This window comes from Notothenia rossii, assembly GCF_949606895.1.
Source record: "Notothenia rossii genome assembly, chromosome: 4".
Taxonomy (NCBI): Eukaryota; Metazoa; Chordata; class Actinopteri; order Perciformes; family Nototheniidae; genus Notothenia; species Notothenia rossii.
Genome location: NC_136902.1, coordinates 26,487,921 through 26,513,995, shown reverse-complemented (window position 1 = coordinate 26,513,995; position 26,075 = coordinate 26,487,921). Strand labels below are relative to the sequence as shown.

Genomic DNA, 26,075 nt, shown 5'->3' with positions numbered 1-26,075 from the left:
CTCTCTCTCTCTCTCTCTCTCTCTCTCTCTCTCTCTCTCTCTCTCTCTCTCTCTCTCTCACAAATGTGTTGCTTCCAAGAATTAGTTTTGATGGTGGGGGCTTGGGCAACATGTCAATGAGAGAAATAAACTGTTTCCTCATCCCCACTGGGAAAACAAGTCTGTGAAAAGCAACCCATAAACATCTACAGTGAGTTATTTACATTAGTGTTTCCTATACAAATCTAGATTCCTGAATGTCTTTGTCATTTGATGGGTTTCATCAGATGATGACATTCTGTAGTCTTCTAATGCTCTTACGTGTCTAGTCAGGATGGTACAATCGACTATGAATGACCTGTGACCTTACCTGGCTTACTCTCAGCGCAGAGTGTTCTGTAGTAAAGTGGAAAGGGCAGGTTGGGAATTAACAAGGTAAGTACCCGCCCTTGAATTAAGTTGACATGGAAAGCTGGTTAGTCTCGCTTCCTTGGAGCACAGCTTGTGTCTGTCCCGTCTCATTTGTTTGATATTGTTAAGTTGTTAAAAAAAGACCCCCCTTTGGTTCTTTCTAGAAGAGTCTCTTCTGGTTCTTTACTGCATCAATTTGTGGCCTGTTTCACTTGTTTGGGATTTCTGAAGATACTTACTAAGCATGTTATCAATTACGCTTTATGATTAATTGAAAATACCTATAATTTGCATAAGCAAATGTGCACTGCCATTACCAAAGCATACAACAGTAGCTGCTGGACTGTTATAGTGTGGGCAACACATCCTATCCAATTTCAGTTTAACTGCGATCATTCAGATTTCTAATGTAAACAACATCATCAGATATTGTAATTCGCAAAGGGTGCAAAGTAGGCCTGGTTTATTTAGTGAAGCTAGTGCTTTAGTGAGTTACTTATCTTTTGACTTACTCACTGGATGTGCTCTTTAGTCAGATGTGTGTGTGTTTTATCATCCAGTTAACCATGCACTAAGTGGTGTGTAAATAAAGGTATGTCAGTATGGACACGAGCAAACATAAGGCTTTGTATCATTCGTTCAGTTGATTATAACCACCAGATTTTCCTTCTCCTACTGTTAACAAGTCCTCTTAGCCTCTTTACCATTCTCTATATAAATGTTTATTAAAGTAATAGTCATACCATAAGAAATAAACTGTTTTTTACAAGGGTTGCAAGCACTGCCGATTTCACGAAGAATCATCCCCAAATAATCATCTCGGTGCTTGCTAAAATTTCTGCTTTGGACAAGTACGTTTGGCTATCATACAAACATCCCAAGTTGTTGTGTGACTAGGTATCACAAGTTAAGTTTGCAATATTTGTAGTATTCATTAATTAATAGTAGTAATTGGCTAATGACTGAAGTTGATGTCGGGCTTTGCTTGTGACATGTTGATCATAGACCGTGACAAATATAGGAGAGGGTATCAGGCTAAGTCAGGCTTACAGGGGTTAAGTAGCATCAGCAAACCTGATGATACTGGCAAAGGGTTAACAGCACCAACGCAGCTATAAGCAGGACAGTGCTGCTTCCTTTTAAGGGCTTCTGGAAAGCGGCATAGAAAGGGAGAGGAAAGAGAGGGTGAGACACTGGGAAAGGGAGATATGGGGTAAGGGGAGGGAGAGCGGGAGAACAAGAGAGCATTTTTGTGGGAGGGAAATGGAGAGAGTAAGATAATGGGAAAGGTAAAGAGAGTTAGAAGAGAGTTGCATGGTGGGAAACAGGGACTGAAACAGTACAGGGCGTGAGAATACTGTTCCAAGCTCCATGTGATAGGAAGAGGAAGTTAGTCTGCAAGAGAAGACTAGAGCAACTACTTTCTTTCGGAGTGGTACGAGAACATTATTGCTTTTGTGTAGGAACAGCATTGTTTGACGGGGAAATGCAGCATCATGGAAAAGCCGGGTCATACTGGGTTAATATAAAATGACAAAAAAGTGTTAATCTAAAGAGACAAGCTATAAGTAAGCTAATGAACCCTAGCTGCCCGTCTGTAACAGAGGGAACCCTGAGTGTGTTTGCCTGTATATATATATATTTTATAGTATTATGAAATGCAGATATGTCCGGTGTCCCTCTTATCTCTTTTTGTTTACAACCTCTGTGTAATAAATCCAAGATTCACACAAGTTCTCACAACCATAGATCACAGAGCTGAGAGATTGAGTGAGTTTGCTATTCAAACTCTTATAGCCCCGATCACACAGCGCGTTTTGCAGATTGAAAATGAGGCGCAGCACATTTAATTTTTTTACCATGAAAACCAAACACTTGAAAGCATGTATTTTACTAGTCATCAACTGTATGGTACCTTTTTATAGATAAAAGTAGTTGAAGGTTTTTCAACTCAAGGGGGCTCCTGAGAAAGCATGAGACATCGGAGCGGAACAATGCGAAGCACTCAGCGACGCAAAACACTTATCTCTACTCAACGATTAAAAGAGAAAAATAAAAGCTGCCCTAGGCTGCTGAAAAAGCTCCATGTGATCGGGGCCCATGTCTGTTCTCCTCATGTTTATGCTCCATATATCATTTGCTTACAGGTTCAGCCACCTGTGTCTCCCAGTGAGGTAGTGAGAGATCTCCGCTCTTATTCATTTAAATGACGGGGAGTGTACGGTATAAGTGAATAACGTATAAATGTGTTCTGCTGTTTGACACTACCAGTCCATCCTGTTGGCTGTCTTTAAAACAGAACTGGCTCTCACTTTGGGAGACATACTGTACTTACTGTCAAAGGTGTATAAGCGGATACAAGTTTGTAGATGCAGAGACGCTTATTAAAAACGTAGTTAATTCATAAAGAAAGTATGCATAGTACATTCCTTCCCTACCTTTACCTATCAGTACTACACCGGTCATTGATACATGTTTTGAACTGCTATTGTTCCTCATCTTTGCCTCTCTGCTCCCAAAACCTTCTCAACATTTTAGAGTAGCACTGATTTTTGATTTATCCAGGTCTTCTTCTTATGTAGAACTCCAGTAGACAAAAAACACTGAATCAAATAAATATCGTCTGTTCCTCTTTTCCCTTTATCCATGTAGTTTCTTATCAATGCATTTTCCCAGCTGACTATCATATGACACAAACTGCCGCTGGCCAGTACTAATGTCACACACTAAACCCTTGAATTCCACTACAAAACATGATCCTACTGGTGTTAAACAAAAGTACAGTTTTATTATTCAGTTTTTGGAGTGCACGCTCAACCCATTTGGTAAGGCTCCAATTAGCTGGAGGCAATCATTGAAATGTTTGACACTTAGTGTGAAGTTGACTCTGGTATGACTAGGGTTGCAAAATTCCGGGAATTTTCAAAGATGGAAACTTTCCATGGGAATTTATGTGAATAAAAGGGAATTTAAGGGAATAAACGGGAATTTAAGGGAATAAACGGGAATTTATAGAATAAATGGGAATAAACGGGAATAAACTGGACATTTTCTAAATTGAAGGTTGGCTCTTCATAGGGAACTTAAATATAGTTGGGGAAAGTATATTTTAGCATAATCTTGACTAAATCAAACCGATGCCATTCAAGTACACTTGAATATCCATGCCATTCCTCAATCACATGCACATAGCACACTGCTTGCTATTGAGACCACACCCCCTACAGGCACTGTGCATTCCTCCATCACATGCACACATGATTTCTAGAAGTCATATTTAACTCAACATTCATGTTTTTTTTCTTCAATGAAACAAATGATTGTTCAATAAAATAATAATAAAAAAAACCAATAAGGAATATTTCCAAAATTCACCAGCTTAACTTCCCATGGAAATTTACCGGAAACTTACCGGACATGTTCCACCCCTTTGCAACCGTAGGTATGACGCACAACAGCCACCCGTCATGATACGTCAGCAAATCTGTACCTGCATATTTGACCTAGAATGACACAAAAGGATTCACAACAAGGCTCATTATCTACTGTCTGCTGCAGAAAGTGGTCAGGGTGTCTTTCTTTGCAATGTGATGCATTTATTGTGAGCTTAGACAATGAATCCTTATTTATTTTCAAGGTATTGGATAGGTTTTGCAGAATGAAAAAACATCTGCAAGACACCAGAACTTATTATTTCCTATAGGTAAATCAAATCTGAGCGGAAAATGGTGAACCACAGCTTTGAGAGGTCCTCTTAAAGATTCTGCTCATTTCATTCATCCATGGTGCGATTCCACTATATATGAATTATGAAAAGATTTGTTCGTCACTATCAATTAAAATGTGCTATAATAAATGCATTGAAAATTAAATATATATTGCCCACGCCAATACAGAAGTTCATGTAAAATCAGTTTTAGGACAAGCAAAGAAAGCAATAATAGATAATGGTGGTTTTGTGTGTCTGTGTACCTCCGGCGGTCTGTCATTTTTATTACACGTCTCTTTACATGTAGACTGCAAGTTGACCGCGTGGTGAAAGCGATTGTGTGCAAATGTATGAACTTGTGTTGTGCGGACATCATGTGATTAGATTTCCACATTATCCTGATATTCAGTGAAAGCTGTGGAGCCCCGAGTTAGTGCTGCTGAGGTCAGCATTTCAGCACACACTGACATATAGAGCCAGATTACATAGATCCTCTCCAGGGAGGAGGACACGCAGGGCTGGATTTCTGCTCGCTCCTGCCTGCATGGCTCTCCACAAGAGATGGAACGGGTCAGAAGGACAACATGAGGAGACAGACTTGGAAAGATGTATTGATAACAGATCATGATGATAAACTGTGGATCCATTGCTGGCTGAATTGTCCTATGTTTTTGTTTTATCGTTTTCATTTCCTTGTCAGCCACCTTTTAATATAGTAGATCAAACACTTATCCAAAGTCCTCTCCCCTCTGTATGAATGAGTTGCACATGTGCTTAGGGCTGCACAATGTGAAACTAGTGAAAATATAATTCAGAATAAGCCTACCTCTTCTGGTGCACATCGTCCGAAGAAAACACTATTATCATTTAATGATAATGTGAATACTTTTTAATTCCCTCCTAATATTGCGAATCATATCGCAATTGCAATATTAGTCCATATTATCACAAATACATATTTTTTGAATCCTGCAGCCCTACATATGCTTTTTTATGGCATGATTAGGGAGGGCTTTCTATGTATATCAGATAGGGCTATAAGCCGGCAGTTCGACTGTATGTGGGTGTGCAGCAGAGACGGGAGCTGCTCTGAGTCTGCTGTTAAACTCTCCCATTGTTGTGTGCCGCCTTCCAACGCCCGTGTCTGCCTGCGTGGTTTTATGATGTTGTGCATGTATATCTTGTTCTGTGTGTGTTCTCGTCCACTTGCTTTAGTGTGTGTGTGTGTGTGTGTGTGTGTGTGTGTGTGTGTGTGTGTGTGTGTGTGTGTGTGTGTGTGTGTGTGTGTGTGTGTGTGTGTGTGTGTGTGTGTGTGTGTGTGTGTGTGTGTGTGTGTGTGTGTGTGTGTGTGTGTGTGTGTGTGTGTGTGTGTGTGTGTGTGTGTGTGTGTGTGTGTGTGTGTGTGTGTGTGTGTGTGTGTGTGTGTGTGTGTGTGTGTGTGTGTGTGTGTGTGTGGAGGCTGTCAGTGACGTCTGAGGCTGCCTGCTCTGGAGGAGAGGCAACACGTGAGGGGAGCTCCTTGCTCCACATCTGACCCTGCTGTTATCAATCAGGCCTTGAGAGGAGATGGGGGAGGAGGGAGAAAAGGAGAGAGGAGAAGAGATGGTGGACAGAGTGGGAGGATAGAAGAGGAGGTACAGATGGCAGGGGCTGTTTTTTAGGCAGAGGAATGGGGAGAGACACTGGAAAAGATGGAGGAAGGGATAGCAATAAGTGTGATTGGATGAGATTGTATTAAGTTAAAGTTAGAATAACACACAAACAAGTATTTTGATATGACAAAATACAAGTTGAGTGTAGGAATTTTTAATGGGGAAAAAAGCCAGTAAAACTGTAACAAGAAACCTTTATTGTAAATGATTTGTTTGATAATAAATCATAAAAATAATTAATTTTAATAGATTGTTCACCAATCCGATACAAAGAGCAATGCCTTTTTTTTTTAATGCAACAAAACATAAATTCATTCAACTCAGACAAACTCAAAGTATTTTTAGAATATGAATTGAATATTTATTTGATCTATTATTAATGAAAGAACAATACATCCGAAGTGGTCAGCTGTCCTCTGATTCATAAAATGGACACACATTGGCCGTTTAGGTGAAAGAAGTGTCTCTGGTCAGCGGCTGCCTCTTTATCCTATGTACGCTCTCAAATGAATTATTCTCACACAGAGAATCCATGAGTTGTGAGGATTTATCATCTACAATAAAATCAACAAATGAATAGTCGTGACACATTCATAGTCTACATGACTACTTTCATTCATGGACCCATCCCCAAGCCTGATCCACCCCCAGTCGCTATTTCATTCTGCCAATTTCATTCGTTTGAATCGATGAAATCCTTCAAATGTTGGTTGACTCCTTGCCAAAGTGGCTCATGTAGTGAACAGCCAAATATTTCCTGAGTTGTGCCCTTTCTATTCAAGGAAGCATAGCAGCATCCCCCCCCCCCCCCCCCCCCCTAGCCACATGCAGAGTGGTCGGAGGGGAACCAGGAGGTGTGAGCGCTACAGGTGGGCGGACAAGTGACAGAGCTGTCCAAATGTAATCTGTTTGTCTTGAACTCGCCCACTTGAGAGCTAGACGTTACTTCTGCAGTTTAGGTTAGGTTCCCTTAACAGCCACTGACTGTGTCGCAGGATCCGAAGAGGTGATATGTAAGGTATTGAAATCGGAGGTGTCCGAGGGTAGATGGTGAGATTCATGATTTGGCCTCCCCTCCAGCTAACAGGCTGATTTATTGGCAGACACTCACACAATTGGCTGCAAGAGAAATCAATGGGAGACACTAGGCAGGGACGGATGAACTGTTCCCTTTTCCCCCTAATTCACTTATTCACTCAGGGGTCTCTCTCTTCTTCTCCCTGCCTCAATGATTTTCTCTCTTTCCCCGGTTCATGTTTGTTTTCTCTGAATCGCCCCTCATCACGTGCTGTAGTCATCCTCATATCCTGTGTTCATCTGCCTTTTTTGGTATATATACACATAACACATCTCTTGTTTCTTTCTCTCCATCTGTCTGTCCCCCTTTCTCTTTTTTTAATCCTTCTTCATCATATTGGCATTTGCTATATATTTATTTGTACTCCCTCCTCTCTATCTCCGGTTCTTTTTTGACGTCACTATTGATCCCACCCCTTCTGTCCGTCTTTTTGTTTCTCCCCCCTTTTTCTCCCTCAGTCCTCCTCTCTCTCCTTTCCTCTACCCCTCTATCTCTCTTCTCTCCATCTGTGAATACTTTAATGGCAGCGAGTGGGTGTGCAGATAGGAAGAGAACGTGAGGATGGGGGGGGGGGGGGGGGGGGAGTGATGATCTGCCACTTGTTACAAGCTGGGTAGAGGAGAAGGGGCTGGATGGCGGCCGAGTAGGGGGAGGAAGGGGGGGGAAGTGTTGTTATGGTGATGAGATCTTCTTTGTATTAGGTTTCCAAGGCAACTTCAGGCGTACACACCAACACATTGGAACACACAAAAAGCATGTACACACACACACACACACACACACACACACACACACACACACACACACACACACACACACACACACACACACACACACACACACACACACACACACACACACACACACACACACACACACACACACACACACACACTTGTATTATGTCCACCTACTCTTGACTGATAAAACTGAATTTGATGGGGACCCATGGTGACAATACCTGATGCATTATTTAAATTGACCGGGACTGAACTCACGCCATTTTGTTAATGCTTTATTATAAATCCTGTTATTATTTTGCTTGTATTCATTACCCAACAAACAAGATGATTCACTAGTTGTATTGTATGTGCTTTGGTTGAGTTTTAAAGCAAGAGTAACCCCAAACCACTGGATCCTTCACTGTAATGGAGAAGAGTATGAAACAAGAGCGAAACAACCACTTAACACTGTATATGAAGATAGAAATACTGACTTGAACCAAGTTTAGCAGCAATTGGTCAGACAGTTCGTTTTTTCCACCTCTCCACCAAAACAATTCCGTGCTCCCGGCTTGGTTTGCTTCCATGGGCAGACCTTCAATTGTGCGTGTAACATTTGTGTTGGTCTTTGTGCTGCGGTACCTGCAGCGATCTGACCCGGCTCATGCGTCTGACTTGGATCAAAACAAATCATTTTAAGCTGTTTGGAATGTGCCCTCCTGGTAGGTGGTTAGTTCGAGTTTGGAAAGGCAAGGGGATTGCATTGTAGAAAACAAAAAAAGTTCAATTGTAAAAATTAGGTCGCTGAAGTGATCATTCGCAGTTGTAATGCTAACAACACCTGTGGAAAGGTTGTGAATGACCCCTAATTACACATTGTGTGTATTCTATGAAGCAGCCACCGCTAATATCATTAATGTGTGAAAAATCTATTTTCTGCTAATCTTCACAACCCCATTTTCAATGGCAATTCACGAGGGAATAGCAAGATAGGTAATGACACACAACGAAGTTCCCTGTCCAGATGCAAACTGCGGACATTAAAGTTGGTTAGCACCTTAACCTAACTAAAGCCTTTAAAAAGTGGATGCTTATGGCTTCCCCAGTCAGTTTTACAATTGATGGTATGGTTTGTTCATGTGAAAGAATGTATGTTTCAGCAGTGAAAGAGAGGTTTAGGTTTGATAGGAGTCATGGGAAATAGATAACTAATGATTAATGGGTTTAGTGATGTTAAAGCCTGTAGTTGTTTATCTTACATATGACTGATTCATTTTCCCATGGAAGTTTTAGTCATACCCATATGTATCTGCTGTTTTATTTGTGTATCTGAAGTAAAATGAAATCAAACTGAGAACACTGTTGTATGTGAGTGTGGTTAAAGCTAGCCTGCCCCTTTTTTCTTCTATTCCTTTTCTCTGTGCGTACGCTACACAGGTCAGGGTGAGGTTGAGAGCTGTAATCCGGCAAAGGCGCTGTGGCTGATTCTCATGTTGTCTTGCTATGAGAGCATGTAAATATATTGTCATTTACCAGACACAATAGTGTGGTATTTAACATTGTTGGAACCACACAGTTTGGATTTCTTGGCATGAGCGCAGCTTACAAGATGACACATGGGAGGAAAGCTGTCAAAGTAGAGCTGATTTGCTTGCTTCTATATAATTATTGCTCTAGTCTTACCTTTTGCTCATATCCTTATGTAACTAAACCAAAAGCAGTCATACTAGTCAATCCAACATGATGCTTGCTGTGTAAACATAATGCTAGTTATCCTCAAGTGTTTTTGGCATTGTGTGCACAAGTGGATTACCTGAGGCTAATGTCTGTTACAACATAGAAAATCAATTGCGTAACCGTTTTGTCTTCTTAGAATTCTTTAAAAACGTCCTTCAAAAACACTAATCTCCGTCCTCCTCAGGTTAAAGAGATGAAGTAAGAAACCAGACTCGGATGCAGAAGACGGAGGGAGGGAGGGAAAGGAGTTCTGAAGCTTTGGGAGCCTCACGGGGGAGGAAGGTCTGTTCCTTTGAGACGGATGAGGGGGCGAGGTATACAATAAATGACAGAGGGAGGGGAGATGCTAGAGAAACTAAGAATAGTGTTGTACTCGGGAGTGTATTACTAATAGTTGAACTGGAATCCTTGGTATAAAGAGGTGTAAGTCCTCTATAAGAAGATGGAGCTATATGTTTGAATGTCTTTGCTGCACAGTAGTCTTTTTTTTTTTTGAGAACAGCTGGATTGGGATCGTAATAGCCAGAAAGATTTCTCACAATGTGGGCTATAACCTGCATGTATTCAGAGCTAAAAAGCAAGAGATAAAGAGAGACCAGACTCATAGGTCAAATAATTGAATCAGTTGCTTCAAATTGTTGTCTCTATTTTGGTTGTGGCTGGTAGGTTTGTCTGCGAGTCGTGTTGGCAGGCAACCAAAAATGTTAGGAGAGTCCTTTCTATTCTTTAAAGTAAATTGAGTTGTTAAAAGGGAGAGTCTATAAGAAATAAGATGGAAGAACTTTTCTCAGTGGAGACTAGGGAAACTATTTAACCTGTGTGTCGATTTGGTGCCTCAAGTTTTGATGCGTTGAGGTTTTACATTTGCTCAATGCTTATGGCGCATTTCCACTACAGCGCGGAGCTCGCTTTAAGCGTGCCGTGCCCGGGCCCGTTTTTGGTTGTTTCCACTTGGCATAGTTCCGGCTAGTGGGTACTATTTCAGTTTTTCTGGCCCCATAAAGTCGACGTTCTTTCCGGGCCAACAACCAGGCTGAGTCGGGCTGAGTATGCTAAACTAGAGAGAGAATCGCTGGCAAGGGGGCTACTACAACTACAACAAAATGAACATATTTGACCGTGATTTAATTGTAATACACGTTTCAAAATGATGCCGAAACATACTGATACCGGTTAGTAAAAACCATGAATTAATGCTTTGACAAGTCTGCAGACAGACGGCAGGCAAAAAACCTTTTTGAAATGCGTGTTTTCTGAATGGAGATCGGCTAAGCTAACGCAGTATATGCTCCGACCGTCCACACTCACAACAACGGCCTATACAGACATAAATAAACCAGCGACTGTATTCACCATGACACAGACAGTCTGTGGTTTGTACTTGTTTAACTTTTGTCTAGTTTCTGAACAGATATGAGAAGCTGTGAGCTTGAGTGCTAACAGCTAACGGCTGATGTTGTTTTTCTGTGGTTCTCATTGAAGATGACATCACGGCTCCGCCTACACTGCGTTACTATAGTTACTGCCCCAGCTACTAAATTGTAATGGAAACGCAGCATAAAGTGAGCCAGTCCTAACAAGGCCTAACGAGGCCTAGCCATACCGAGCGAGGCCCTGTAGTGGAAATGCGCCAAGTTACACAAGTTTGTTTTCTCTTGACACAACCGATCACATGCAGATGTGACATCTGAGCCACATTAGAGGGAAAACAAACAGCTTTATTTCCTCAATAGACTATCAAGTTATTGGTACCCTCCAGCACTGTTAAATGGCAGCTACAGATACAAACATCAAGCAAAAGTGTCTTTACTGAGACATTTTCTTTATCCTATTAGTAATGTATCAATCCCAAATCAAGTATAATTCATTGCTTACTACACACACTGACCCTCTTTCTGTTTCAACTGATTGCATTACCAACAACAATAATCATGCTGTCTTCTGATAAACGGACAGATCACATGCCACTGCTTTGTGGAGCAGTCTGCCTTTAAGGAGCTTGTTTAACAGAGCCACAGATGGTTGGTTTGCTTAATTTTGATTGGTTTATGGTCAGAACATACCATGGCCTGTAGGGAAATCATTATCTGCCAAAGACAGGTTTAGCTGCCGTTTAGCATATTTCCTGTGTTTGAACAAGGCTTACGTGTGGGCAGGCAAAAGGAGAGTTGAGATGGAGCAGACGCCTAACAAGTCTGAATGTATGATAGGTATGTGATAGTTAACACATGCATACATAGTCATTTTTTCTATGCAGGTAGTAACGCACATCTACTTACTACTATGTTTTGGATAATTCCTTAAAACCAGAGTGAAACCTTTTGGTAGACGTTGCAATTGTCAGTATCAGATCCGATCTTGTTACTTCATGTGTGTTGAGTGATACTAAAGAGGCGTCTCTGTGGAGAGTGGAGTGTTAAACTCTGTCCAGCTCCCCAGGTGACCGGGGGGAAAGTGGTGTGCATGTGGGATTTTCCCTGAGGCTCCAGTCTTCACAGTCTAGATCTAATGGGCTCTGACAGGAGGGTAATAAGGTAGCAATGGACTCGCAGTGTGTGTATATGTGTGTGTGTGTTTGTGTGTAGCAGCAGCGGGCTAGATCCATGCTGACTAGTAACAGCCCAGTGTTATTAAACAGGTGTTTAAGACCTCTTTACATTAACACGCTGTTACACACATTCACAAGGTTTAGGGTCTACACAGACACCCATGGCCAGAATACTAATGCACACACACACACACACACACACACACACACACACACACACACACACACACACACACACACACACACTCTTCTTTGGTTCTCCCACTTGCGCACAGCTCTCCTCTTTCCACTTTATTATTCCTGATGCATATTCATATCCAGCAGGGTCCTCAAGGCTGCCTCCTCTCTGATGAGTACTGCCTAGTGTCAAGAGCACTGGGTTGAAATCATGACCAGAAATTAAACTCCATTACAGCTGCTGGTTAGACATTTCCAGGAAGCATCCTCTGCTGCAGGATGTTTTTTTCCTGTGTTTGGTTTGATGTTGTTACAAACATTGGTTCTGTATCATCATCATCTGGCCAAATGAAGCACGAAGTAAGAGTCCACATTAAATACACTGCTTTTTTTTTTACACCAGCAACAAGTTTTAAGTCATTGCGCATGAATTCAAAAATATAAATATATACACATTAGGGATGGGAACGATTCATCGAATATTCAAATATTCGAAATTATTCAGGTATTCGAATATGAGTTATGAATATTTTTATTGTAGTTAATATATACATTTTTTTAATCAAATTGTTTTGGGAGGGTGCCTAAGTTGATTACATATTATCAAATGGAATAATTCAATGTTCAAAATACGACAGTGCCATAGCTAAGTGTGTTAGGTCTAAATGTGTGTTTTGCTCCGCTCACCGGTCCCTCACAGCGGGCAGAGCTGCAGGTGCTGATCTCTCTCTCTCGTCCCGTTATACTTCACTCGCGTTTATGTCCAAATCCATCAGATCTAGCTAGTTCTAGCTAATGATATGGCTGCTGCCCCTCCCTACACGCAGATCACTCACTCATCCTCATCTTATGCCCACATTCCAGCTGAGAGGGTCTTCTCTACAGCTGGCCTGATTGTGAATCGCCTCTGCACCCTTCTTTCCCCTGAGTAGACATGCTCATATTCTTAAACAAGAATTGAGTATTGAATAGCTGCATTCTGTGCATAGGCCCCTGCTATAGGTTGTTGATCTCAGTTGTGATAGGGTTACGTTACCCTAACCCGTTATGTTGTTCGTGTATGATCCCTCTTTCATTTAAAAACCAAGTTATGTTTTAAGCATGAAAGCTGTAGGCATAGCTGTCAACTGTTCAAACTGTGATCACCAGTTCAATACATTTGACAAATTCGACTTGGTTTCTATACTTATTTGAATGTATTTATTTGTTTTTGCAATTCATTTCTTTTTTCTTTCTTTTATACATTTCTTTCCCACTTTTTAAAAAAATGTTATATAGGATATGTACATTTCGGCTAATCGGTTAACCGTTTTTTTGGGGGTCGAATATTCGAATATACATTTGCTTTCAAATTCCCATCCCTAATACACATGCAGAGTAGAAAGAAATATATCTATAGAGAATCTATAAAATAAGTGAATTAGTAGTTGCAGTTTTTGTCAATTGTAAGATATTAGCCTTGAAAAGCTTGAAAATAAATCTGGATGGAAGACTTTTAACAGAATAGTACTGGTTACCCACTATTCTAAATTAAAAGAAATGCAAATAGAAAGAACATGAGTTTGCATTAGGTGCTGGTTTACCTCAACACTTGTGGTGATTACGGTTATGGTCAGGGGTAGATTAGGCTGAGAATGTTAATCACCCTAATACCCTAATCCCACTAGACATGAAATGCTTTCTGCATATTTCTACAGCCATGACTCTCATAACAGGATGATAGCTTTAGGCTACATGCTATGCTTTCCTGTGTCACATAATCAGTGATATTACTCTGGCCTAATGCAAAAGGCCCATGGGCTAACACAGCCCAGTACTACTGTGAGCATAAACATAGGCACAATGTTTGCATTCTGAACAAGCTAGACAGCCAGATTAGCTAAGGTCTTTTGTCAGGAAAGACATTTCATTTTCAATTGCAAGGTCTGACCTAGATTTGAAACTGTATGCAGCAGGGCAAGTATATTTGCAGTCGGTGGGGTGGGTGGTGGGGGGGGGGTCGGAGATGGGGGTCAGCTGCTCAACACTGCTCCTGGTTTCATGTTTTGCTGAAGGAAACAGTTTAGTTGGGTAGTTGCCTGCTGTTATGAGTCCTTGAACGCTGCATTTTTAAAGCAGAAAGACATCTGATGTGCATTCTGGTGGCTCAGGAACGTTAACAACAACCCAGCAGCATCTGTGCATCCAAACACTGCGTCTTGACAGCTTGGGGCTGGCTACACTCGCACAGATGAGACTGTTTGTCAAGTCAAAAAGCGTAAACAAACCGCTAACATCTCCGTCCATTTTTAATGAACACAGATTTACGGATGTGTTGACACTGGCGTGTAAGATAAAGATAGGGCCGCTCAATATTTGGGGAAAGAATTAATTGATTATATGTATTAGGAGCTGTGGTATAACAGATCTGACGTCAACATAACTACCATTACCCTTTCACATTACTCCTTATGAATATTTAACTGCTAAACACGTGGCTATGAGGGCTATCATTTGTTAATCCTCTCATATCTGTCTGGCTTCAGGCAGCTGCTGAATTTGATCAAGTTTTGTTTTATTGGTTTTAAATGCTCAGCCATGAACAATAATGCTGACAGTTGTTAGTGTGAAAGTGTGTGTCTATGTGTTAATGCTGGAGGCTGTAGCAAGTAGCAAGTAGCCACTGCACACAGCAGCATCCATGTGTAGAGAAAATATAAACTCTCTCAATTCTTAGCTCAGGCTTTCTTTCCTGGTTACGCTTTGTTTCTCTCTGTTTTCCTTCACATCGGCCTACATCTTGAAGCCTGTCCCACTTTTGAAAATCTCTTAACCTCTTGTTGCCTTGACTGTGTGACTGCTGCCTGTCACGCTGACTCACTGTCTGCCTTTTTGTTCCTCGCCTCCACCTCATATTTCGCCTCAATTATTGTGTTGAACACCGTCAGTTCAGAGAAGATAATGAGGATTTCAAAAGCAATCTCAAAATCGTATTAAATGTCATTATGTAAAAACAATTATGTTAAATTCACCTCTCCCTCTTTCTCTCTACAGCTCCACCACCCAGCAGATTCAACAGGAGAGTGTCAGGTAAGGTGTGTGTGTGTGTGTGTGTGTGTGTGTGTGTGTGTGTGTGTGTGTGTGTGTGTGTGTGTGTGTGTGTGTGTGTGTGTGTGTGTGTGTGTGTGTGTGTGTGTGTGTGTGTGTGTGTGTGTGTGTGTGTGTGTGTGTGTGTGTGTGTGTGTGTGTGTGTGTGTGTGTGTGTGTGTGTGTGTGTGTGTGTGTGTGTGTGTGTGTGTGTGTGTGTGTGTGTGTGTGTGTGTGTGTGTGTGTGTGTGTGTGTGTGTGTGTGTGTGTGTGTGTGTGTGGGGTAAACCACACCTGAGACACCCCTGCCCGGCTGTCTCAGAGTCTGCGTTATACTGCGTGTCATGCACGTTGAGGCCATGCTGTGTAGACGTACTGATTTGTATGTTGTTGATGTTTTTGATAATGTGCGTATTTGCTTGTGTCCCAGGTTTAAAACACAGTGTTGAGAGACATCCCTGGGGTGTGTTTTGGGTCCTCTGTTTCTGTGGTCTTCTGTGTACCACGCTCCTGTTTTCTCACGCTGACTACCCGTCTAGTGTTTACACATAAGTAATTGAATGTCGTCAGCCGTCATGGAGCGCTGCACTTTAAATATGCTCTGCAGCTGATGTTTATCTTTACTGCTGTCCTCCTGTCTCTGTTGACCTGCTGTCTGTACCACAGCATCATAAAGGCTTGCGCTGTTCATTTGTGCAACTTGTCAACTCGGAACATCCAGTTGTACAGAGCTCCTTGTTTTTTTTATCATGTGGTCAACAAAGTTTTTCTGTTGATAAAAAAGGTGCCTGTAGACATGTAGTGGTTATGGTGAAAACATTCTGATTCTTTTTTGAGCCCCTAAGATAAATTGTGGTAACACAACAACAGAAATGGAGCGTAACTGTGTTGCATGTTTCCCCGAGGTGTTAGCAAGTCTACAAAATAGTTTTGTTGCAGGTGTTTTATGTTGGTGTTTCCTCGGGGAGACGCATTTCAACTTCTCCCGAGGGAAGAAGAAACCAAATAGAATTATTAATGTTTTTAATAAATTCGAAAAAAAGGCTTTATGTGCTCACGCTTTCCTGAACCAATGTCGTTGGTGTGTTTTTGTATTCCACCAATAATTGGTATAAGGTCCAGGACAAGATCTCACACCTTACAGAAACATACAGGCCCTCGTACATTATGATGCAATACAAGATGTGTATCATTTTTTACGGGACTTTTATTTTTGCCCGCGCTGTCAGAAAGATATTTATTCAATACTATTGTCATGGAACTTCAGTGGAAGGCAATATATACTCAGGTGTTAATACACATTTTGCCGATCCATTTAAATAAGGTGGTCAAATATGATAAACACCTTTTTAAAACTGTTGCTTCAAAAATAATTGGATCACTGATTTAAAGCAGTATTCTGAACACAAATGGAGCTTTTGAGGAGTGACTCTGAGAAGTAATGTGTCACTGCCTTCTCTGAAAGTATCAAACCGGTTTACCCTCTGAGCGGCCAGCATCACGCCGGGTGTGGTCCGCTGTTATCACCACTGTGCTTTGTTGCACCTGTACCCAAAGACCTTGGTGATAAGAAGCTGGAAGCTGATTGGTCAATGTATTGCTACATTGACACTCAGCAGTAGAGCTTTATGCTAGCATTTTGGACTGAAGGGAAGAAAAAAAAGACAAGAAGGCTTAAATAAATTGCGATAAATGGCCTAAAAATAATGCTGCGTAATATTTGTCTGCTTTTTTCTTTGGCTCTTGATTTGTTTGGGAACATACTGGAGACACCCACGGTACAGGTGTTATACGCTTACAGCTCAAGGGTGTATTATTATATAATAAAAGAGATGAATTACAGACAATACATCTGTTATTACACACACACACCTAACAGGAAGCCACCAGAGCGTGTAAAAGGGTAGTTTTCTTTTATTGCGAGTGTTAGTTAATGCAGGGCTATTGGTTTGGATTGAATGACATAGTTCAGGTGTTTCTGTTTTCCTGGTCTATAAATGTACAGAAATGCAGATTCAAGACGGAATAGTTATTTATTTTACAGTTATAGCAAGTGTATTCAATATTTTGCCTTTTCTTGTCTACGTTGCCAGTCAGTCAGAGTATTTTTAAGCACATAATAATTTCCCTCTTGACAAATATTTGCGGCTCTAAGCATTCTAAGAAATGTGGAAAAGCATTTACTGAACTGGTAGATGAGCAAGGTTAAAGGAAAGAGGTTGATCCCAAAAAGAAGATCTGAGCATTGCTGCTTTTTTGAAGAGTTGTGACCCAGTGGCCTAGTTTAGATTCTGAACCGTTCTTGAAATCGCAGCGGCTGGAAGTGTTGTCAAAGTTACACTGGGTAGTAGTTTATATATTTCTAGGTCTTCTATCTTTTAAGAGTTATTTGAATGTGTTTAGCTAACTGCAGCTGGAGAAGGTAACACAGGACTAATCGATCCTTACCATTGTAGAAGAAAGATGTGATTTTATACAATCCTCATCTGAAACAACCCACGCTACATTCAGGAAGGAGACCGCAGCAACATTTTCTCCATCAGAGTTTTCACACATGAGAAATATCAGCCCACAATCACATCTACATTTCATTTTCTTTGGCCTGAAAACAATGATGACATGATTACATATTTGCATTTGATTTAGTAACAAAACACTCCTGTTAGTGTCCAAGGCTTTGTCAGCGTAGAGGAATAAAACACATTTGAAGTTGGCATGGTAGACGTCAAATCTTATTGCTAATGGCAATGTGTGACCACACTAACATCTATGTATTTATTAGGGCTTCACAATTTAGAAAAAAGAATTACTTGCAATTATTATGACTGATATTGCAAGTGCAATTTGATTCATGATTAGAAGGATAATTATTTAATCATAATTATTTTTACATAACATCTTGTGTTCTGGGGTCATATCTCGTCTTGGGTCCTGATCATGTTCTAATGAACTGCATCACATTCTGTTTTGAGAAGCACTGAGGCTCTCATTTGAAGGTTTTTTGTTGGATTTGGTCCATTTTGTATTTACCTGGTCAATCAAGCTGAACTAAAGGAGTTAACATCAGAGGTCACACTGCTCCAAACATGACTGGTATGAATGCCGAGAGATAAGACATTCCACTCATGATTGCACACACACGCTCCCACAGACCGCCATGTGTTTTGTGGTAAATGTCATGTGAGAAGCGGAGTGTGTCTCGACAGAGTTTGGAGAAAACACAGATACACAGTGACAATTTGAAATGACCTTGTCAGTGTTTGTCACCCAGTGTGGGGAAACATGTCACTGTGTGTGTGGTTTCCTCACTTCTGAGCCCCTCCTGTGTGCCTCATTTTCTGTTATACAATATCTTTGTGTGTGTGTGTGCTTGTGTAACATCTAACCTTTCCCTGTACTGTGTGTGTATGGGTTTGGCCAGTAACTGAAATAAGTCTGTGTTGGAAACTTTGTGGGTTTTTTTGCTCATATTCTTGTGATTTTAAAACACTGAAACTCTTTCTTCCCTCAAAATGTATTGAACTTGATAAACTGTGACCTATAAATTACTAGCCAACCAATTTGGGTTTTCGAAAAGATATCTAGAGAGCAGGGCGTTGTTTGTTTTGTTGCATTTGATAAAATACAATCATTTAAATGATAAAAACTGAGAGGAAATCGCTTAAATTAAATGAACGTTTATTAAGCAGTATTTAACATTGTCTGCATTGTCTGTTTGCAATGCATTTATTTAAAGAAATATACGAAATACATACGGTATAATACAAATTAAATAAATGTCCACAGGTCATTAAAAAAGGTCACTTTGTAAGTAAATTAATTGTGTTTTTCTGCTCGTAACAACAGCATTTATCGCCAGATAGAAATATCTCCTTATTTCTGAAAGAGAACGTAAACTTGCATAAGGAAATAAATGTTAGTGTAGTGTCCTTTCCTGGTGTTTGCTCATTGAATATACTAAAGAAATATGATGCACGCAGGCATCGGAATAAATCATGACTTTGCATGCATGCCAAAGTAAAGATATTTTGTCACCATGATGGATATCTGTTGTGTAGAATCTGCAGGCTTTGTTCAATCAGAATAAACATCTGTAATGGGAGTAAATTACAATGCACATGTGCTAACACACTCAGCATTTGCAGTTGGAAGTCTAAATATGTTAAAAGTTATTTGATGATTTACACAAAAGTGAGTATAATCACAGAAATATATTGTAAACAGGTCCCTAATGTTGAGTCCAGAGTCCTCACTGCTGGGAACCCACAGCTGTGTCTGCAGAGACAAACCTGCCAAAGCTCAGTTATTGCATAAATGTTATGTTATGACATCACAGAATAAATGTCAGCCTGTCCCGTAAGAAACTGAACAGTTTGTGCTACTTGTTCCCTTTCCACGTGCGTAGAGGTAGTGTATTCTGACAGAGTGGTCACTACCTGCCAGCATCCTGTTAGCTTGTTGTTCTCAATACTATGTTGAGTTTTGTTTGTTGGAAACTCATTTCATCTAGTTGATACTCTGAGCTAAGCCATGAAGAATGTATTAACATGGATTGTTTAATCTCTCGGGACATATTATTGCAGAGTGTGAAGTGTGTTTACATGTCTTCTTTGCAGTGTGTGCGGAGGCGTTCAACCCAGACGAGGAAGAGGAGGACACGGAGCCCAGGGTGGTGCACCCCAAAACAGACGAGCAGCGCTGCAGACTGCAGGAGTCCTGCCGGGACATCCTGCTGTTCAAAACACTAGACCAGGTACAACTGAGCCACACAGGAAGAGACACGTACACACGGGGACTTGTGACTAGCTTACTGCTTCAGTCGCCCTATAAAAACCACTCTGCATTCTTCGGTTTCTCCACTCATTTCTTCAGGATTTCCGCTTTTAATTAGCCACTGCATGTAGAGCCACACGTACAGAAGTCACACTGACACTTATGAACCTTTTACTCAAGTGACCACAGAAATGGAACGACTTTCATAATGTTGCACAATGGAGTAATAACCCTACAATTGGGTTAAATGTCCCTCAAATCAGCAACATCTAACTCGATAACATTTATTAACATATTAAAGATTCTCACGCTGGATTTATTATTAATAATGTGCACAACCATTAAACCAAAGATCATAACTTTAAATTGGACCTATCAAGCTATATTTTAATAATATAGTGTAGGACCATACCTATATAAGGCATATTTATACTTTTTATTTTTCAAGATACCAAACAGATCATGCATTTTAGCCATTCCTCATTTCGCTCAATTTAACACTGTCTTTGCATGGGCTGATTCTGTGAGAACAGCACCATCTACAGGCCTGGCATATGTACTACAGCGTCTCCAGCGCTTTCGAACGGCAATGTCCGTGGCTGTCTCCTCCTGATTGGTGGAGTTGGCCCAATAGCCGTAGCGCAACTTCTGTGACGTCACAGAAGTGTTCAAATCTGGATCAGTCTGTATCAGATCCGTTGCAGCCCCTTTTTAAGAGATTTGGGTATGGAGGAAAATAGAGAGGGTTGTGTTTTCTGACACTTGGTGAGTTCCCTGGAACACCGGGGACACATATTCATGTATAAAAGACGTACAAAAGTGCATTTTGCATGATAGGTCACCTTTAAGTTATCAACGTAACAATAAACACTTTTAGGCACAGTGGGGCAAAAAAGTATTTAGTCAGCCACCAATTGTGCAAGTTCTCCCACTTAAAAAGATGAGAGGCCTGTAATTTTCATCCTGAGTATACCTCAACTATGAGAGACAAAAAGAGAAAAAAAAATCCAGAAAATCACATTGTCTGATTTTTAAAGAATTTATTTGCAAATTATGGTGGAAAATAAGTATTTGGTCAATAACAAACAAACAAGATTTCTGGCTCTCACAGACCTGTAACTTCTTCTTTAGGAGCCTCCTCTGTCCTCCACTTGTTAACTGTATTAATGGCACCTGTTTGAACTCGTTATCAGTATAAAAGACACCTGTCCACAACCTCAAACAGTCACACTCCAAACTCCACTATGGCCAAGACCAAAGAGCTGTCAAAGGACACCAGAAACTAAATTGTAGACCTGCACCAGGCTGGGAAGACTGAATCTGCAATAGGTAAGCAGCTTGGTGTGAAGGAATCAACTGTGGGAGCAATTATTAGAAAATGGAAGACATACAAGACCACTGATAATCTCCCTCGATCTGGGGCTCCACGCAAGATCTCACCCCGTGGGATCAAAATGATCACAAGAACGGTGAGCAAAAATCCCAGAACCACACGGGGGGACCTAGTCAATGACCTGCAGAGAGCTGGGACCAAAGTAACAAAGGCTACCATCAGTAACACACTATGCCGCCAGGGACTCAAATCCTGCAGTGCCAGACGTGTCCCCCTGCTTAAGCCAGTACATGTCCAGGCCCGTCGAAAGTTTGCTAGAGAGCATTTAGATGATCCAGAAGAGGATTGGGAGAATGTCATATGGTCAGATGAAACCAAAATAGAACTTCTTGGTAAAAACTCAACTAGACGTGTTTGGAGGAGAAAGAATGCTGAGTTGCATCCAAAGAACACCATACCTACTGTGAAACATGGGGGTGGAAACATCATGCTTTGGGGCGGTTTTTCTGCAAAGGGACCAGGACAACTGATCCGTGTAAAGGAAAGAATGAATGGGGCCATGTATCGTGAGATTTTGAGTGACAACCTCCTTCCATCAGCAAGGGCATTTAAGATGAAACGTGGCTGGGTCTTTCAGCATGACAATGATCCCAAACACACCGCCCGGGCAACGAAGGAATAGCTTCGTAAGAAGCATTTCAAGGTCCTGGAGTGGCCTAGCCAGTCTTCAGATCTCAACCCCATAGACAATCTTTGGAGGGAGTTGAAAGTCCGTGTTGCCCAGCGACAGCCCTAGAACATCACTGCTCTAGAGGAGATCTGCATGGAGGAATGGGCCAAAATACCAGCAACAGTGTGTGAAAACCTTGTGAAGACTTACAGAAAACGTTTGACCTCTGTCATTGCCAACAAAGGGTATATAACAAAGTATTGAGATGAACTTTTGTTATTGACCAAATACTTATTTTCCACCATAATTTGCAAATAAATTCTTTAAAAATCAGACAATGTCAATAAGAGTGAAACATTGTACATCTCTTGCAGCCTTTACAAATAATGACTATGAAGCATTATTTTAAGGTATGGAGTACAAATATTTGAGCTTCATCTGACAGCTAGTTCGACCTGACATATGAAATAAAGCGATACAATGGCTGACTTTGTTCTTATCTAGATTTTGTGCTTGCACTTTGAGGTTCATTATGGGGGAGGTTGCAACCTCATATGAAGGAATGCTCTCGTCCACTAGAGAGAAATGTTGCTTTCAGTTCATTTCCCCACCCTCCACCACAATAAACCACATGTCTGAGGGGTATTTGGCAAGTCATGTATATATGATGGAGCAACATTTCCAAATATAATCCAGTACAGCTGCAGCAGCAAACAATAAGAAGGATTGACTGCATAAATGTTGCTATGGATTCACCCACAAAGTACAGGGGTTTCCCTCCTGGTCGCTCGGTGTATAATCCCTTTACTTCACACATCTCCTGGGGCAGATCAGAGGATAAATATGTTCAAAAACATTTCTGCAAAAGATAGAAATCGAGTTCACGACATGACCTGCAGAGAAAAGGGACAAAGAAGTACTTGTTAACGTAAGAGGACATGGAGAGCCTTGGTAGCCGTATGGTTACAGCGCACGCCAAACAACCGCAGCGTCCTGGGTCTGACTCGGCCTCTGGACTTCTGCTGCATTTCATACCCCTCTCTCTCCAATACATAATAATAATACATGTTATTTATATAGCGCTTTTCCTGGTGCTCAAAGCGCTTTACAAGCAAGTAAATAAGGAAAATAACAACAAAAGTAAAAAGTGTTCTAAGCTAGGTGGAATAGGGGCAAGGGATTAATGGATTAGGAGTTGAAGGCAAGAGTGAAAAGGTGAGTTTTGAGGGATTTTTTGAATGACGTTAGAGTGTTGGCAGATAATACAGCTTGTAGTGTGCCTGCAGGGCCGTCCCTCCCCAGTCATGCAGACTGCGTGGGGCCTCACTTTGCGGAGGGGGCCTCATCTTGCTTAGGGAGCCTCAACTGAGCTGAAAATGCGGCGCAACTATGCGCTTATGCGGCGCCCTTCCCCATCGACGCTCGCGAAACAGAGATCCTCATCATATAACTTTGCGTGGGGCCTCATGTTGGCCAGGGACGGTCCTGTGTGCCTCTATCCTTCAATGTGTCTTATAAAGGTGAACAAATCGTCTTCAGAAAACAACATAACTAATGTTCATTTACATTGTATGATGAACCAAGCTTTCTCTACTCGGCTTCATCTACTTGTCTTATTGCATGAAAGCCTACATTCATAGAAGCCTATGTTATGATGTTCTTATTATGTTGATAAACCCTCCTAGCTTTAGGCATAAGACGATGTTTTTAACCAATTTTCCCCGACATTTTTTCCCATACCCCATATATCTGTTATGTTTCATTCATCCATGTGTTAATGAACTTGTTTAGGAGCAACTCACATGAGCTAATTCATATAGCTTGTGAGCTCCACATAAATGCACTGCTTCTCCACATCCTCCGTGCCTGACGTCCTCCCTCTCTACCGCTACAGGAGCAGTTCTCGGAGGTGCTGGACGCCATGTTTGAGCATCGGGTTCAGCCCACGGACCACGTCATCGACCAGGGAGACGACGGAGACAACTTCTACGTCATAGAGAGGTAGGACGCACACACTCATGTCAGGTCCTGAAACCCAGGGCAATTTGATTACTCAAATATTGTTTGTTTACAAAGCATGGATGACAGAAAGGGTACACAAAAAACTGACTAAGGCGAGCTGTTGGATACGTATCTATTACACTGAATGACCAGACGAGTAGTACCACTTGTATAATGTAAAGCCATGTAAAGTGGAGACAAGCAAAAATACTACAGACATGTGAAGCAAATATAGCACCACCAAACACAGTCTGTAAAATACAATACAATTGAATTTGACAGAGACTTTTATATTTATTTGCATTAGTGGACCACAAGAAATGTTTCAGATTTACAACAGTGTGGCCATTTCACTGGTGTTTACACGTTGGTTATGGTTAACGCTGCACTTTTTATGATGTTGTGTATGTCTGCCCATGTATACAGTACATATGAAGGCTGTGTGTCATTTCCCTGCCATATTGCTAATGTAAACGGTTACTGTGTACACAAGACTTACAGGACAGGTTTAGTTGCCCAGCTGGAATACAATGTAAAGTACCAGGAACAATCAAATGGATCTTCTTTTACACAATTAAAAACATGCTTGTTGTGTAAGAAGAAATACAACACTGTCAGTTTTAATTTATATTTATTAAAGTTTCCACGAAGATCCCTGAGACTTCACTGCACAGAACCAGCTAACCAGCTACAATCCTTTTTAAATGACTTTTTATTACTAGTAATTCAGCTAGCCTTTTTTTCTACTAGAAAAAGCCTTAAGATGGCTGTTTTGATCCTCTGCCACCAAAGCAGAACAGCCTGGCCTCTATTCATTCTTGGCACGGCCTATATCAGTTCAACACAGCAGTTTAGTTCCACTTGTTATGAGCTATCATTCAATCTGCACACACACTCTCTGACAGCGTGCTTCGTGTACAGGAGATGTACGATGACCTTTCATAAGCAGCGCGCCAGCCTGCCCTCGTACTATCCCAGGATTTTCCTTGGCCTATAAAAGGCGTAGGTGGCAGCTAATGTCACCAGCAGGGTGGGTGGGGTGTGAGCACGGACTCACACAGAGATGGAGAGATAAACAAAAAGAAGAGCAGGAAAGAAAACGGGACGCAGTAACACGTTGTTTAAATGTTTTTATGAGGGAATTCCCCCATATGCATTAATCTCCTCTGCGTTCATGTTACATAATGTCAGTCATCAGCTGAACACACAAATATATGTTTTTCCCAGAGCCACTATTTCAAGGATGCTACGTCATCGAGTCCCGCCAAAGGACAGTTCCAATGTCCAGGATCCTTGGAATTCTACCGAGGCCGGGGTACTTCGTAGCGAGACATTTCGAGGCTGCACATGTGTAGACTCCGGTCTTAAAATCCCCACAATGCTTTGCGCACGGACCAATTTCCCAAGTCTTTGGCGGTAATCGCGCTCCATTTAAGGCGGGGCCTCGCATATGACACACACCTGCACACCTGTTAGCCTGTTCCACAATTCTTCGTTTTCCGAGGCTAGGAAGGATTCTGGCCTCGCTTGTGAAGCAAGTGACTCGGAAGACATGTCCTACCAAGGAAGCGTCCTCGACATTGAGAAACACCCACTAAGTAAAACAGGCTGATGTGGTCTAAGAAAAAATAAGATTGACTTTATGGATCCCATCAAATGTTTTCAACACAGCACAATGTTAACAAGGCATTGAACATAATGTGTAAAGGAAAAGGAGTAGAAAATATACAAACATAAAATAGAAACATCTCAAAATAGAAAAAATAACAGAACTAAAAAGTAAAACATATACATATTGACAGTGAAAGATAAAAATCTGTAGAATTCTAAGTGTTTTTATATATGTTTTCATCTGCTGTAACTTAACAACACAAGGTGTGTATCATCCAGTTCCACTCCATTAGTCCTCTGGCCACCGTGCTACATTTCAAAATATATTTAATGAACTTCCTCAGGCTATGGATTGATCAGACTGAGTTGTCTGAAACAGGAAGTAAACAAGTTTATTAAAACAATCTTTCTTCTTAATGTCTCCTTCTATGCTCAAGCAGATGTATTGTGAATAATGAAGAAAAAGTACTTTAATAAGAATCTAACCGCGAAGTATTTAAAGTATTACATAACGTCCACATTGACTCGATTAACTGTATTCAGGCACAATGACGACAACAAGTGGTCATCGTCCCCATCGTCATGGTAATCCAGTCAAACTAAGTCAA

The 26,075-nt window shown here is 41.1% G+C and overlaps 1 protein-coding gene across 4 annotated transcripts in view; it reads left to right on the top strand.

Annotated features, from left to right (window-relative positions):
* Positions 1-26,075, top strand: part of prkar2aa (protein kinase, cAMP-dependent, regulatory, type II, alpha A) — a 56,120-nt gene that overhangs the window by 24,264 nt on the left and 5,781 nt on the right. For 3 of the 4 annotated variants that reach the window (XM_079676023.1, XM_079676022.1, XM_079676024.1), the window contains exons 3-5: positions 15,047-15,082; positions 19,696-19,832; positions 23,750-23,856. In XM_079676023.1, coding sequence (XP_079532149.1) covers positions 15,047-15,082; positions 19,696-19,832; positions 23,750-23,856 — 280 coding nt within the window. The remainder of the gene's footprint in view (positions 1-15,046; positions 15,083-19,695; positions 19,833-23,749; positions 23,857-26,075) is intronic. The other variant, XM_079676025.1, reaches the window with a different exon arrangement.